Raw genomic sequence first — 15,893 nt, 5'->3', positions numbered from 1 at the left:
ACCAGGGGCTAAACTCTCCACTGGTTGGAGTTATACCCAGCACAAAGGGTTGTGGTTGTTGAAGATCAATGATTTCATTCCCAGGACACTGCTGAGGAAATCCTCAGCATTGTGTCCTAGGCCCAACCATGTTCAGTTGTTTCATCAATGACCACCCCTCCATTGTATGGTCAGAAATATGGATGTTTGCTGATGACTGCACAATATTCAGATCCATTTGTGATTCGTCAGATACTGAAGCAGTCCATGTCCATATGCAGCAAGACCTGGACAACATTCAGGCTTGGGCTGATAAGGGGCAAGTGACATTCGCGCCACACAATTGCCAGACAATGACCATCTCAAGCAAAAGAGAATCTAACCATCTCCCCGACACTCAATAGCATTACTTTCGCTAAATCCTTCACTATCAACATCTTGGGGGTTACCATTGACCAGGAACTGAGTTGGACCAGCCTTATAAAAACAGTGGCTATCAGAACAGGTCAGAGGCTAGGAATTCTGTGGCTTGTCAACCATCTACAAGTTACAAGTCAGGAGTGTGATGGAATACTCCCCACTTGCTCCAACAACACTCAAGAAGCTCGGCACCATCCAGGACAAAGGAGCCCGCTGGACTGCCACCCCATCCAATATCCATTCCGTCCATCACCGACAACAGTGGTAGCAGTGTGTACCATCTACAAGATTCCCTGCAGCAACTCACCAAGGCTCCTTCAACAGCATCTTCCAAACCTGTGACCTCTACCATCTAAAAGGACAAGGGCAGTAAATGCATGGGAACACCACCAACTGCAAGTTCCCCTCCAAGGCACACACCATCCTAACTTAGAACTATATAAGGGTTCCTTCACTGTTGCTGGGTCAAAATCCTGGAACTCTCTTCCTAACATCACTGTGGGAATATCTACACCACATTGATGGCAATGGTTTAAGGAGTCGGCTCCCCACCACCTTCTCAAGGGCAATTAGGGATGGTCAATAAATTTTGGCCTAGCCAGCAATGCCCACATCACATGAATGAATTAAAAACTCCATCATCAGAAACCTTTTTTTATACAAAGGGTCATTAAGCTGTGGAGTACACGAAAAGGGTTGGGAACTGAAGCAGAGACTCAGGGCTGGATTTTCACGGAGTCAGGATGCCTCTGAAGGTCTTTAGAAAGGGTGGGGAACACCTAATTCCAGAATTCCCGCCTAAGTCCGGGGACTGTCAACTTTCACCGCCACGTAATAAGAGTGCGGGTGGTGGGCTCGCACCATGCACTCCCGACCTAGCCAGCTTCTTTGCAGGGATGGGCATCTTGTACCACCCCGCCCTGTTTTTTCCCTGTAATTTTCATGAAGTTGGGTCAGCTTCTCAAAGAGACTGCTTCACGAATCCTCTGAGCGGCTGTGAACCATTAGTCTGGGTTCAGGAATCGTTTAAAAGGAACATTTAAAAGTTCCTACTTGTGCCCCCTCCACATGCATGCCCTCCATGGCCACATGCCTCTTCCATGGTCCCTTGCATCATCATGTCAAATTACTCAGTGAGCACCTTAGAGCAAATGAGCCATATAACAATGCAAGTCTTGAAATGCAATAAAGAAAACAACCATTTGGAAATTTGTTTTGAAAAATTCTGCTGCTCTTCCAAGATTATAATGACAGAATCATTATAATATCAATAAAAAAGCTTTACCTCACCTCATACCTCAATCTTGTCCAAATAAACACATAGGCATTGAGAAAAAAAAGATTTCAAAGAAAGAATAACTTATTATAACCCCATAATGTTGTGGTGTCAATCAGAGCAAACACTCCGATTTCTACCTGTAAAAACAGACCCCTGCTGAGTTAATCATTTTGTGGGTGTTGAAGCTCTACCAAGCATTCATAAGGTCATTTGTGAGCTGTATCAACAAAAGCAGATGACCAGACATCTGCTTTTCTAGATGGCCTTATTAATCATTATTTTTTTTTTACAGAAGTTATGAATGGGTCATTTTTAAGCAATTCCTCACATGCCATTGTTAATATAGAGTCTATACTAAGTGAATCTGCATAGAAATGCTTTAAGTTGGAATGGAGTTCCTACCATTTTTGCAGCGGGTGGGTCGAACTATAGTGAATGGTGCACGAGGCAGTTGTACATGTTAAAGTGCAACTGCCTTCAGCCTGATCTGATTCTTGCAAGGAGGGGGCATGGGAAATACAACCTGTGTATATTAGACCTAGTACAAGAAGGTCTAAACTCACCGCGGTTCTTTGGAGAGATAGGGTACCTTTTTGGTTATGGTCCCAGGACACCTTTGGGAAAGATCAGGTGACCTTTGAGAGAGGTAAAATGACCTTTGAGATTGTTAAAAGTAGTCAGGAACATATGTAAAAAGTGAGTAAACTCATTGCAACTGTCAAGCTCATTGGAGCTGTCAAAAGAGAGCTGTCAAGGCATTTACATCTCCTGCCCTTTAAATATTTGAAAAAGAAAGTGTTGCATAAAATAAATGCTTGCTATTTCACTTTCTGTTGACATAACAGGAGGGCTACTAGAACAGGATTAGTGCTGCATGACTGATTTCACAATCTACCATTATCATAGCGGGGTACCTGCCAGTTCAGAGTTTGATGAACAGCTCTAACTGCTTATAAAGCCTTTGATGTGGGACTATAAATATAAATGCTTGTTCTTATAAGGGATTAAAGAAGTTAAATATAGTGAGTGGGTTTTTATCAACGACAGCTTTTTTAAAATAGTGAATTCATCAATAGACACTTAAGGTCTTAATTTAATATCAGCATGGGTCCTGAGGTTCGCCCATGGTGGATACTAGGCAAGTTGGCATGGAGGCTATTAAGGGCAAAGGGTGATGAGTGGGGGCAATGAGTTGGCACTAAGTTGGCATAGGGGCTATAAAGGGCCTTGGGGGTTTTGCAGAAGGGCATGGGGAGCATGAAGGGGTGTGAGGGGCGAGTACTGGTGGGCTATTTCTTGTTTCATTCTTCTTTTCACAGCTGGGACAAAGTGCCAGATCACTAAGGCTGGCATTCCACCCAGTGTGCTTCTGCGTCCGACAGCTTGTGTAGTATGGCTCAACTGCCATAAACCGCACCCCCCCGCCCCCCCCAAATCTGACCTTCTGTGGCACTTCTCAGTAATCGGGTTCGAGCAGCTGGGAATTGTCCAGACTGTGCGCCAGACATGAGAGCAAAAATTCAAGCCTTGGTGTTTATTGCAAGGGGAAATCAAACGTAAAAGTCAGAAAGTGTTGCTACAGCTGTACGTGGCCTTAGACTGCATCTGAAGGACTGTGTACAATTTTGGTCTCCTTACTTTACAAAGGATATGATTGCATTAGCAGCTCAGGGAAGGTTCGCTCAATTGATTCCTAGAATGAAGCAGTTGTCGTATGAGGAAAGACTGAACAATTTGGGCCTTTGCCCATTGGAGTTTAGAAGAGCAAGAAGTGATCTTATTGAAACATAAAAGATCCTGAGGGAATTTGACAGGGTGGATGTTAAAAGGATATTTCCCCTTGTGGGAGAGTCTAGAACTAGAGAACAATTTAAAAATGAGGGGTTGCCCATTTAGGACTGAGATGAGGGGAAATTTTTTCTCCCAGAAGGTTGTTGGTCTATGAAATTCTTTTCCCCAGAGAGCAGTTGAGGCCGGGTCATTAAATGTATTCAAGGCTGAGTTACATCGATTTTTGATTGACAAGAGAGTCAAGGGTTATTGGAGGGAGACAGGAAAGTGAAGTTGAGTCCGCAATCAGATCAGCCACGATCTTATCAAATGACAGAGCAGACTCGAGGGGCTGAATGACCTACTCCTGCTCCTAATTCTTGTGTTCTTGTGACCACAATTAGGAAGCAAGCATTTATTTTGTTAAAAGTGCAGCATGCCCTGTTGGCACAGAACAATGGATCCTTGATGGTCCATCTGTGCACAGCTGTTTGTTTATGTTACAGAAGTCCTAAGTCGTAGTCCAGAATAACTCTGTGGCATAGGGCCACATCTGCCCTTAACTTCTAACAGGCACTGGCTTGAATTAGATATTGAGGGTGGGCTTCAGATTCACTTGCACTCAGTGGTGGCTTCACTTGTAAAGTGAAGCCTCCACAAACATTGCTCCTCAGTCACATGCAGGGAAGAACACATCTGTTGGCATACAGTGATGCATAGTTACTGGAGTTGATGCAGCCTCACCAGCTTGGCCTCCCTCCATTACTCCTCATGTTCAGATAGACAGGGGTTCCTATTTAATACACCAATGTGACCTGTCTGAAAAGGGTAAATTATTGCCCCTCAGCTAATAGTGCTAGGACAAAAGCAGCAAAAAGAAACAAATTGATCAGTAATAAAGCTTGCACACCATCTATAAATGTACAAGTCATTCCTTTACACCTTCATGATAATGCCTTACAACTTAAGTGCCAGCTTCAGACTGATGTGATTATAAACACACTGTAAATCAGTCAGAAACTACCAAAAAAATGCAAGGTGTCACTGTGTCAATAACCAACTCACTTGTACACAGCCTCCCAAATGGGCAGGCTCTTCTGCTGGATACAGAATAAAAATTGTGGTAAGCAAAACTGGACAAAGAATTTGAACTAAAGGATCCTCTCGTGCACCTGACCATAACTTATACCACAAAACTACAACAGTGGCAGAAACTCCAGGCTACAAAGCTTGCTGATTCCTAGAATAGCTATTTTTGATGATAATCTTGGAAAGGATGATTGAAGACCAAAATTGTGAGAATCAAAAATAATGTATTCAAGAGTTAATTGAAAACATGTGTAACAAATGCAAATTCTACAGGAACAAACGCATACAAGTGGTTTCAGATTTTTTTTTTTATTCATTCATGTGATGTGGATGTTGCTGTCAAGGTCCTCAATATTGCCGATCCTTAATTTCCCCTGAAAAGATGGGGGCAAGCTGCCTTCTTGAATCATTGCAGGACACATGGTGGAATCACATATACCCTGCTGTCAAGTAGGAAGTTTCAGCATTTTGACCCAACCGTGACAAAGGAATGGTGATGTGGCTTCAAGTCAGGATGGTGTGTGACTTGAAGCTAAACTTGCAGGTTCTTCCCATGTGACTGCTACCCTTGATTTTTTAGGTGGCAGAGATTGAGGTTTTGGAACAGGCTGTCGAAGAAACCTTGGCGAGATGCTGCAGTGCATCATGTACATGGTACAACTGAAGCCACAGAGCACCGATGGTGGAAGGACTAAATGTTTAAGGTGATGGGTGTGGTGTAAATCAGCTTGTCTTGTCCTGGATGATGTTGAATTTTTTTTGAGTGTTGTCAGAGTTGCACTTATCCAAGTGGAGAGAATATATTACATCACACTCCTGACTTGTGCTTTATAGATGGTGGACAGGCTTTGGGGAGTCAGGTGGTGAGTTACTCACCACAGCATTCCCAGCCTCTTATCTGTACATGAAGCCATTGTACTCACGTGCTGGTCAAGTTAAGTTTCTGGTCATTGGTAACCCATAGATATTGATGGTACGGTATTCAGCGATGGGAAGTGTCACTGACCATCAAGAAGTGGTGGCTATACTTTCTCTTTTTGGAGATGGTCATTGCCTGGCACTTGTATGCCATGAATGTCACTTGCCACTTATCAGCCCAAGCCTAGGTATTGTCCAGGGTTTTGCTACATGTAGGAATGGATTGCTTTGATACCTGAAGAGTTGCAAATGGTACTGAATGTTGTGCCATCATCAGCGAACATCCCCATTTCTGATCTTATGATGGGAGGGAAGGTCATTAATGAAGCAGCTGAAAAGGTTTGGGCATAGCACACTACCCTGTGGCATTGATGCCCGAGGGCTGAAATGTTTGCCCTCCCAAGAAAAAAATCTTCCCTTGTGCCAGGAATGATTATATGGGTCATTGCAGTCATTGTCTGCTGGAACTTTTCTCTGTTTACCAGATATACTAAGGTTGCTGTAGGTGGTTTGCATTCAAAGAAATTTCATCAACTTTGCTATCCTGCATTTGTTTAGATATCAAAGGGTCAAAAAGGGAGTGCTAAAACTATGGCCTAGATTTTGTGGTTAGCGGCACATCAAGGGCACTTACACCTGCCAACAGAATTTCTGTGGGTTTTAATTAGAAATCCATTTCAGTGCAGATACCTTTACAGGGGATCTGAACCAACTGTGCATCTCCTGAATTAATCAGATTCATGAATTCTTAATGAGCTGTGGAGAATGAACAAACTTTCATAGGATGTGGGCGTTGCTGGCTATTATTGCCCATTCCTAATTGCCCTTGAGAAGGTGTTGGTGAGCTTCTTCTTTAACCACTGCAGTCCATGTGGTGTAGGTTCACCCAAAGTGCCGTTAGGGAGGGAGCTCCAGGATATTGACCCAGCGACAGTTAAGGAACGGTGATATACCACCAAGTCAGAATGGCGTGTGCCTTGGAGAGGAAGTTGCAGATGGTGGTGTTCCCACGCATCTGCTGCCCTTGTCCTTCTAGATGGTTGCAGTCATTGGTTTGGATGGTGTTGTCTAAGGAGTTTTGATGATTTGCTGCAGAGCATCTTGTTGCCACTGTGCGTCAGTGGTGGAGGGAGTGAATGTTTATGGGTGTGGTGCCGGTCAAGCGGGCTGCTTTGTCCTGGATGGTGTCGAGCTTCTTGAGTGTTGTGGGAGCTGCACTCATCCAGGCAAGTGGAGAATATTCCATCACAGACCTAACTTGTGCCTTGTAGATGGTGTACAGGCTTTGGGGAGTCAGGCGAGTCGCTTGCCGCAGGATTCCTAGCCTCTGACCTATTAAACTCAATTCGAAATCAGGTACAGAAAGCATAATAAAGAGAAGGAAAGGAAATGGAATAATGAGCAAAAATAAGACAAAGGAAAATAAAGTTTTTTAAAAATCACTAAAAAATCTCCAACAACAGTTACAACTTGAAGCAATGAGATGCCACCCTTGTGAAAAGATAAATTTTCAGTGTCAGAGAGGTTGTTTGGCTGCAATTAGGACGTATCAAACTGTTAAAAATCCACTTGCACTAGAATGGACAAGCTTCAACTTTTTCTGGCAGGTTAAGGGTATCTAATGGATAAAAAAAAAAAGCAACTTCATACATTCCATGCATTTCAATGGCAAGTTTCTGGGCAAGATATTGGTTTATCACAGCTTCTGAAAGATCAGGATAGTAACTTTTTGATTTCCACATTTAGTTGTGCATGTGCAGTTACTGGAATTTGCTGTTCGATTTACTCTTCAGTCACGGTGGGCATTGATAGCCTATTATTTTATCCATAAATATGGGCCAATAAAAGGAATTACATCAAAGAGGTTGTCATTCCATTAATAACGCATTTTAATACATGTAGACAGAGTTGCTGTCTAACTTCCAGTGAAGTTACAACATTGTGGGAACAGCTCCAAGGAATTTTTGAATGCAGTTACGTATTTTATCTTGTATTACTTATTGGTTTCAAATTATTGTGGAGACATTGCTTGCGTGCAAACAGGACATGCGGATAGTTACAAACTGCCATTTCCAAAGTCTCATGCCAGTGTACAAAGTGTAGTTCAAATCTGTCAAAATGATGTTGATGAGATGGCAAGTTTGTGTTTATGAACAGAGGGGCAGGAAGGTAGTGCTATCACATGAATCATTTGTTTCTTGTACTGCAAAGGGTATAAAATGTATGCTGCAAAACTATGATAATAGAATTGACTATTTAGTTAAGTGGTCTTCCACTTAATTTTAACAGCAAACTAATAATGTAGCATACCTATATATACTTAAGTCCAAATCATCATGTAAGTCACTACTATAAAATTAAGTACGAAAAGACATTGATTACTATTATAAATGTATGAGTTCTATTTTCAGATTTGACTGCAAAAAAAATCACTTGGTATAATTAACTACATGTCCTGGTTAGCTGTTCCTATAATATTAATAAAGACAACATTAATATTCAAATATTCCAAGTACATGTCCACCTTCTGTAGATATCATTTCCATCCTTTACAAGGGTAAATTTTTTTTAAATTTGTTCATGAAATGTGGGTGCTGCTGGCTAGATCAGCATTTATCGTTCATCCCTAATTGTCCTCGAGAGGTGGTGGAGAGCCGCCGCCTTCAACTACTGCAATCCATGTGGTGAAGGTACTGTTAGGTAAGAAGTTCCAAGATTTTGATGGTGACATATTTCCAAGACAGGGTGGTGAGTGGCTTGGAAGGAACTTGTGCTGGCGTTCACGTGCACCTGCTGCCCCAGTTCTTCTAGGCATTGCAATTATGTTAGTGTTACAATTACTGTCAGTGTATTCCATTTTGTAACAAAAAGATAGACATTTCCACACATAACGTACCAGCTAATATAATTACTGATATATTTATATTACCCAAATTAAATACAAAGGCTTTGGAAGAACCAGACATAACAATTCATTAATTAGATTGCTAGAAACGCAATAGGATACAAAGACAAGTAACGGGAATTAATTACAAGATACAAATTAATCAGAGTGCTTCATAAGGGATTTCTCAGGTCTCAAATATTTTAATTCTTAAGAATATCTGACAATCTTGTTAGCAGTGATGGTAGTTTGGAACTTTTGACCTTTAAATTTTTAAAGCAAAACAGCAACAGAAAAGTTTCAACAAATGATTCTAGAAATACATCAAACTTTACTCAGAACCCAATAGATCTGTATTTTTAATGCTTTATTACAGGCTGTAGATTATACTAATAAAACTGCTGAATTTTCAATTTTTGGTTAATTTAATATTTGGATTCAGTTAAGCGAAAACTCTTGTCTTATGAAGGAAAGGAGAACTTGTGAACAGTTTCTAAGTTGGAGAACACAATTTAGAGTAGCATAGGGCTGTTTTATTTAAATTATATATACTGCATGACTCAATGTGTTTAGTCATACCAGTATTTCTTACTGCAGAGTTATTTAATACACAGAATACTCTTCCTCCCAATTCTTGCTTCTTGAATTGATTCAGTACCATTTCAGCTACAAAACTGACAGGAAAACACAAACACCAATTACTATGAAACTGTTTTGTCCCTGATGATATTATCTGATAATGGAAACTACAGAGAATCAGGGATTTAGCAACCCCCCCACCCCCAAACCCACTATCCCTGGGCGTTCAGGATAGCTGTTAACACAGAAAATTCTCTTCCAGTCAGTCCTTAGTAAAATTCTGATTTTATGAAATTTAACACCTATGTTGAAATCTGTACTTGTTAAAAGACAATGTGTGACATCAGGCTCAAAAGGCTGCCAAGGATGTTGCCAAATCAGAAAATAACCAAACTATCCTCTGACATTTATCCAGCTTCTTTTATATTTTCCCACATCAATTTACTCCTTATCCCTCTTGAAGGCATTAATCGTTTGCTGGGGATATGGTTGAAAGGGCACCAGTCATCTAGTATCTTTCCCAAGTGCATATACTTCACAAGAACATAACAGATAGGAGAAGCAGTCAGCCATTCCACCTCTTAAATATGCTCTACCACTCAATAAGATCATGGTTGGTCTGATCATGGCTTCAAACCCACTTGCCTGCCAGCCCCATACTCTTTGACTTCATTATACATGAAACACCTGTTCAGCCTTGAATACATTTAATGAACTGGATTTTACAGGGGTCAGGGGAGGCGGGGCCTCTGCTTCCTGGCCTAAATCCACTTGGCCGGTTCACCCTGTAGTCATTTAATGCAGCCAATCAAATGGCTGGCAGCTCTTTAGTCCCAACAATGCCATGGGGAGCCTTGGCCACGCCACTGCTGGGACTGATGCCAGTCCACAATTGCATTCATCGATGGAGCTGGATGCAAAACAAAGCTGGAAGGCCCAGGCGATGGGGACGGGAAGGGTTGGGGGGTGAAAGTGGATAGGAAAGGGGAATTGCAGGGGGTAGGAAGACCTTTTTGGGAAGGGGGGCTCCAATGGGCATAAGTGGTCCTTTAATGGGGCACCCTTACCCCTTGACCACCCATCAGCTCAAGCAGTTAAAGCTGTTGTGCTGCACAATTGGCATGGGCCTCTCCCAATGGAGACAAGGAGGCCCTTAAGTGGCATTAATTGGACCAAGGGGAGGCATGCCACCCGATGCCTCTCCCATCACTGGTAAAATTGCAGTGGGGTAGACACCAGGAGCGGTGCCCATGACATTGCATCCAATCTTACATTTCCCCCTACTGCCAACCCTTGCCCAAGGAACTGTGAGATCCAGCCCAATGAGCCAGATTCTTCTGACCTCTGGGGTACAGAATTAAAAACATTAATAACTTTTTGAAAGAAGAAACCCCCCCTCATCTCCGTCTTAATTGGGTAACCCCTTATTCTGAAATAATGGGCAGAATTTTGCAGGCTCGGGGGGGCAGTCAAAAATCTGACCGCCATCCTCGATCGGGACTGGAGAGCGATTTCACACTGACGGGTCAATTTAGGCTCATCCACCATAAAACGTGGCACGTCAATGGCCAGGAAGGGCCAAACGGGCGCAGGGGCCTGTTGGCCGACGGGTCCAATGGTGGCCTGTTTAAAAATGGCCCAGACAGCCCCAGAAAGGCTGTCAAGAAAGGACGTCTATCTGCCACTGCAAGAATGAGTCCAGTGTGTCAACAAACGGCAGGTGGGAGGACAGGTCAGCGGGGGGTGGGGAGAATAAAAGACGAGGGCACCATGATGCAGATCTCCATTGTCTCACCAGGGTGCCTGGCATGCAGTGTGACAGTTTGATGACTTTAGCAAATGACATGTCCTTCTTTTCCTTTTTAAGTTTGACAGCAGGCGTTCGCTCTCCGGATCCTGAAAGGTCACCCCCGACCCTGGAGGAAACTATGCTCCCCAAGCACATGCATCACACCCACTCTCTGAAGCAGGCACCAGTACAGATATCAGCATTAGTGGGCATTAGTTCGGCAGATAGTATCTCTGTGCACTTTGGTGAGGGCACTTCACACTCCAAGTGCAGGCGGAGGCAGAGAGTGCCCATGGCGCTGGCAGTCGGAGGACTACTGGAGACCAGGACGATGCTGAGTCGAAGGCTGATGATGGGTCTCTGGAGTTGTCCATTAGGCGGCAGATGCTGAGCTAACAACGCGGTGTGCGGGAGGATCTGGTGGAGATCCAAAAGGGTATGCGTGCCATGTTCTCCGTTGTGGTGGTGGTGGTTGGTGGGGGGGAAGGGGGAGACCCTGCGGAGTGCAAGTACTGTGCCTCCTCCATTGAGAGTGGTGACTATCATGGAGAGGCTGCTTCAGGAACAGAATCCTGGGTTCCTGAGGTTGCGTTTGGGCCTGCAACCCCTCACACAAGCACTGACCTCAACTGGACAGTGTCCGTGTGAGATGGATGGAGCACCCAGTATCCCAGCTAGGTGCTCATCCATCAGTGGCGAGCAGGGAGGTCCCAGAGCAACCTCACGTTGGCACACAAGCTGCTTGTTGTCTCTGCAAGCTCCTCTCAGGGCGCTCTGGATGACAGCAGCAGCTCCTCCGGCCCTCTGCCAGCAACTCTGGCATATGAGGCTGCTGTGACTAGGGAGATGCCAGTCGTGGCACTGGCCACCCCCTCCCAGGTGGGGCCAGCACAGGCTCCACCAGCCAGAGGACGACCGCCAAGGTCATCAAGGCAAACAGGACAGAGTCAGCAGGCTGTCTCCAATGCCAGTGAAGGGGGAAGCACCTAGACATAGCACTCATAAACACACGTTTAAAGCACTTCAAGCACAAGAGGAACTGGTCACGGGTGATCTTTTGTTCCCCCCATTTTGTTTTTTTTTAAATAGCGTGACTATGAAAACCGTATTTTTTCAGTTCAAGATTATGAGAGTTCTAACACAAAATTAAATTTGCTTTTTAAATGGGCCTGAGTATGCTTCATTTATTTTGTAGGTGCAGGGTAGGCCAGTATGTAAGGCTGGACATGGGTGGCTCGAGCCTTTATTGCACAGGCACTGAAAGCATCTTGGGGGCCAAGGAAAGGGCCATTTCTGCAATCCACGATGGAGGCAGCAGCCCTGGCATGAGGTGATAGTTCTTATTTGGCAGCCAAGCTGAAGGAGCGTTGGATCAAGGCATCCCGGCCTCCCTGGAGGCTACCGAGGTCTGGCTTCATGCCCTCAGCATTCTCCTCACCGTACTCCTCTTCTGACTCACTACTGGACTCATCCTCTGTGGCCTTTGCAGCTGCATCAGGATCCTTTTCCTCCAGTGGATCCCCCCTTGCCAGTGCCAGATGATGGAGAGTGCAGCATGCAACTACCATCAGTGACACCTGCTCGGCGTTGGGGGGGGTGGGTGGTATTGTAGTGCTGCCCCTGAACAGTCCAGGCATCGGAAGCGCATCTTGAGGCGACCTATGGTTCTCTCTACCACCACCTTTGTAGAACCATGGCTCCTATCATACCGCTGCTCCGCCTCTGTCCTTGGGTGGCGGAGAGGCATCATGAGCCACTTTTTCAGGGATAGCCCTTGTCACCCAGAAGCCATCCATCCAGTTGGGCTGGAGCATTGAACGGCCTCAGCACCTGGGAGTTTGAGGATGTACACATCATGGAGCTGCCTGGGTACCTTGCACAGACTTGCAGAATCTGCATCCTGTGATCACACACTATCTGCACATTCATGGAGTGGAAGCCCTTCCTGTTGACGAAGGCACCGGGCTCACCTGCTGGCGCCTTGATGGCCACATGTGTACAGTCCACTGCACCCTGGATACAGGGGAAGCCAGCAATGGCTGCAAAGCCTCTGGCTCACTGTGCCTGGCTCGCCTTGTCCTTACGGAAATGAAGGAAAGCCACAGAGCTTCTGTCAACGGCTTGAAGCAGCTGTGGATGGCTGATTGGGAGACTCTATACAGATCCCCACCGACCCCTGGAAAGAGCCAGAGGCACAGAAGTTGAGGGCCACCGTGACCTTCAGTGCCACTGGCTTGGGGTTTCCACTCACACAGTCAGAGCTGATCTCAGGCCTGATCATCTGGCAAATGGAGGTGATGGTCTCCCTTGAGAGGCGGAGCCTCCTTCGGCTTTACACCTCGGACATATTGACGTAGCTGCATCGCCACCTGTAAACCCTGGCGGCAGGATAGTGGTGTCTTCTGCCTCGGGCTTCCTGCTGGCCCTGCGCCCCTTGTGTCTGCACCTCTCCTCCCACAGGTCCCTCCCCTGGAAGCTGCATTGGGACACGTGGTCTCCTCTATCTTCTGCCCCTCTGTTCCTGCTTAGAGGAGGTGCCTTCAGAGGAGACCACAATCCCCATTACTAGGGTAAGGGAAAGCTGTCTGATACTTGGAAGGGTCCGCAAGGTCCGAATCTTCAGGGGGCCTGGAAGACAACAATGAGTCCAGAAACGAAGCCTGGAAATGCTAAGAATGAGGCCCCGATCAGAGATTAAGCTGCCAAGTCTCAATAAGCCACCAGCAGCAAGTTATCTCCAAAACTCCTCACTACTCACATTGACAATGCTGCTGACCCTTCTTATCCCGCCCGTGGATGAGGCTTTTCAAATTGTGGCCTGCCCACCTGCCCATGCGATGAGCGAAAACTCACATGGGCAATGTTAAATCACCGTCAATTGGGTTGTCAAGGGCCCTAACTGGCCTGTTAATAAATGGTGGGCATGGCTCCGACTCCTGCCCATGTCTGCTGAGCAAAATATCGTGTGAATGCGCGATGACGTCAGGACACTAGCCCGACATCACTGTGCGTCATTTTAAGTGCGAGCAGGTCGGGGGTGCACCTGGCAGCTCAGTGAAAAATTCTACCCTATGATACTAGTTCTAGATTCCCCCTCAAGGGGGGAAATCTTCTCAGCAAGCACCACCCCCTGTCCCCTCAAAATCTTATATGTTTCAATAAGATTACCTCTCATTCTTCTGAACTCCAATGGGTATAGGCCCAACCTGCTCAACCTTTCCTCATAAGACAACCCCTGCATCCCAGGAATCAGTCTAGTGAACCTTCTCTGAACTACTTCCAATGCAAGTATATCCTTCTTTAAATAAGACAGCCAAAAGTGTATATAGTATTCCAGGTGTGGTCACACCAATGCTCTGTACAATTGTAGAAACAAATTTCATACATTTATACTCTATCCCCTTGCAATGAGGGCCAACATTCAATTTGCATTCCTAATTGCCTGCTGTACCTGCAGGCTAACTTTGTCATTCATGAACTGCGATACCCAGATCCCTCTGTACTGCAGCATTCTGCTCCCACTCTTCATTTAAATCATATTCTGTCTCTTTAATCTTCCTGCCAAAGTGTACAACTTCAAATTTCCCCACATCATGCTCCATCTGTCAAACTTTTGCCCACTCACTTAACCTATCTATATCCCTTTGCAGACAGTTTATGTCCTCATCACAACTTGCACTCCTACCTATCTTTGTACTGTCAGCAAATTTGATCACAATACATTCTGCACCTTCATGAAGCCATTAATACAGATTTTAAATAGTTGAGGCCCCAACTCCATTAGTTAGTTTGCCAATCTGAAAATATTCCATTCATCCCGAATGGTTCCTGTCAGTCAGCCAATCATCTATCCATGTTAATATATTACCCTAAAACCAAGAGCTCTTATCTTGTGCAGTAACTTTTCATGTATCGCCATATCAAATGCCTTTTGGAAATCCAAATATACAGCATCCACTCTGTTCCTCTTTATCCACCCTCCTTATTACTTCCTCTAAGAACTCTAATTAAGTTTTCAAACACAATTTCCTTTTCATAAAACCATGCTGACTTTGTTTGATTGTGTTATGATTTTCTAAATGTCCTGCTACTACTTCATTAAGAAAATGCTAGAATCCATTATTAATGACAGGTGTTAGGCTAACTGACCTATAATTTCTTGATTTCTGTCTCCCTCCGTTCTTGAATAGGGGCATTACATTTGCAGTTTTCCAATCTGTTGGGACCTTTCCAGAACCCTGGGAATTTGGAAGATTACAACCAATGCATGTCATATCAATGCATCCCCTTCTTTTAAGACTCTACAAAGCAGGCCTTCAGGTTCAAGGGATTGTCAACCCTTAGTCCCATCAATTTTCCCAGCTCTTTTTCTCTAGTGATATTGATGGTTTTAAGTTCCTCTTGAGTTCCTACTATGCTTGGGATGCTTTCTGCGTCTTCTACTGTGAAGACAGATAATAAATACTTGTTCAAAGTCTCTGCAGTTTCCTTGTTTCCTATTAGTAATTCCCCAGTTTCAATCTCTAAGGGATCAACATTTAGTTTAACTGCTCTCTTCCTTATTATACAGTTGTAGAAACTCTTAGTTTTATATTTCCTGCTAGCTTACTCTCACATTCTAATTCCTCCCTTTTTATTTAAATAATCCGTTACTGGTTTCTAAAACTTTCCCAATCTTCTGGCCTATTAATAATCTTCGCAGCATTCTAAGCCTTTTCTTTCAATTTGACGCCATCCTTGGCTTTCTTCATTCGCCATGGATCATGCATCCTTCTTGTAGAGTCTTTCTTTCCCAATAGAATATGTCTTTGTTGAGTATTATGAAATACCTCCTTAAACATCTGCCACTGCTTCCCTACTATCTTCCCTTTTAACCTAATTTCCCAGCCTGCGTAAGCCAACACTGTTTTGATACCTTGGTAGTTGCCTTTATTACACATTTGAGACACTAGTTTCAAGTATGAAGCCATGTTAGTGAGCATCAGCAAGTCTTCCAACATGGGAGTGCAAACCAAGCTCCAATCCGGTCTGCACTCAACATCAACATACAAAAACATGGACTTCCAAAGTTTTTTTGATTAAGGTATCACATAGTAGATTCTAGCAAAATGAATAGCAAGCTAACTACAAAATAGAAATAAACAAATCTGGTTAAAGATAATTACTCAGACTGGAAGGTGAGATCA

At 44.3% G+C, this 15,893-nt stretch overlaps 1 protein-coding gene across 8 annotated transcripts in view; it reads right to left on the bottom strand.

Annotated features, from left to right (window-relative positions):
* LOC121279052 (junctophilin-1-like) overlaps positions 1-15,893 on the bottom strand; it is a 181,194-nt gene that overhangs the window by 132,030 nt on the left and 33,271 nt on the right. Inside the window, exon 3 of one of the 8 annotated variants that reach the window (XM_041189876.1) lies at positions 7,417-8,262. The exons of the other annotated variants lie outside the window; for them this stretch is intronic. Within the exon in view, the coding sequence (XP_041045810.1) occupies positions 8,082-8,262 (181 nt within the window). The 3' untranslated portion in view covers positions 7,417-8,081. Of the gene's footprint in view, positions 1-7,416; positions 8,263-15,893 lie in introns of those variants that run through there. 8 annotated transcript variants of the gene reach the window in all.

Source organism: Carcharodon carcharias, chromosome 6 (genome assembly GCF_017639515.1).
Source record: "Carcharodon carcharias isolate sCarCar2 chromosome 6, sCarCar2.pri, whole genome shotgun sequence".
In the NCBI taxonomy this organism is placed as follows: Eukaryota; Metazoa; Chordata; class Chondrichthyes; order Lamniformes; family Lamnidae; genus Carcharodon; species Carcharodon carcharias.
Note: the sequence above shows the minus strand (reverse complement) of the source record. Positions and strands in the feature narration are given on the sequence as shown.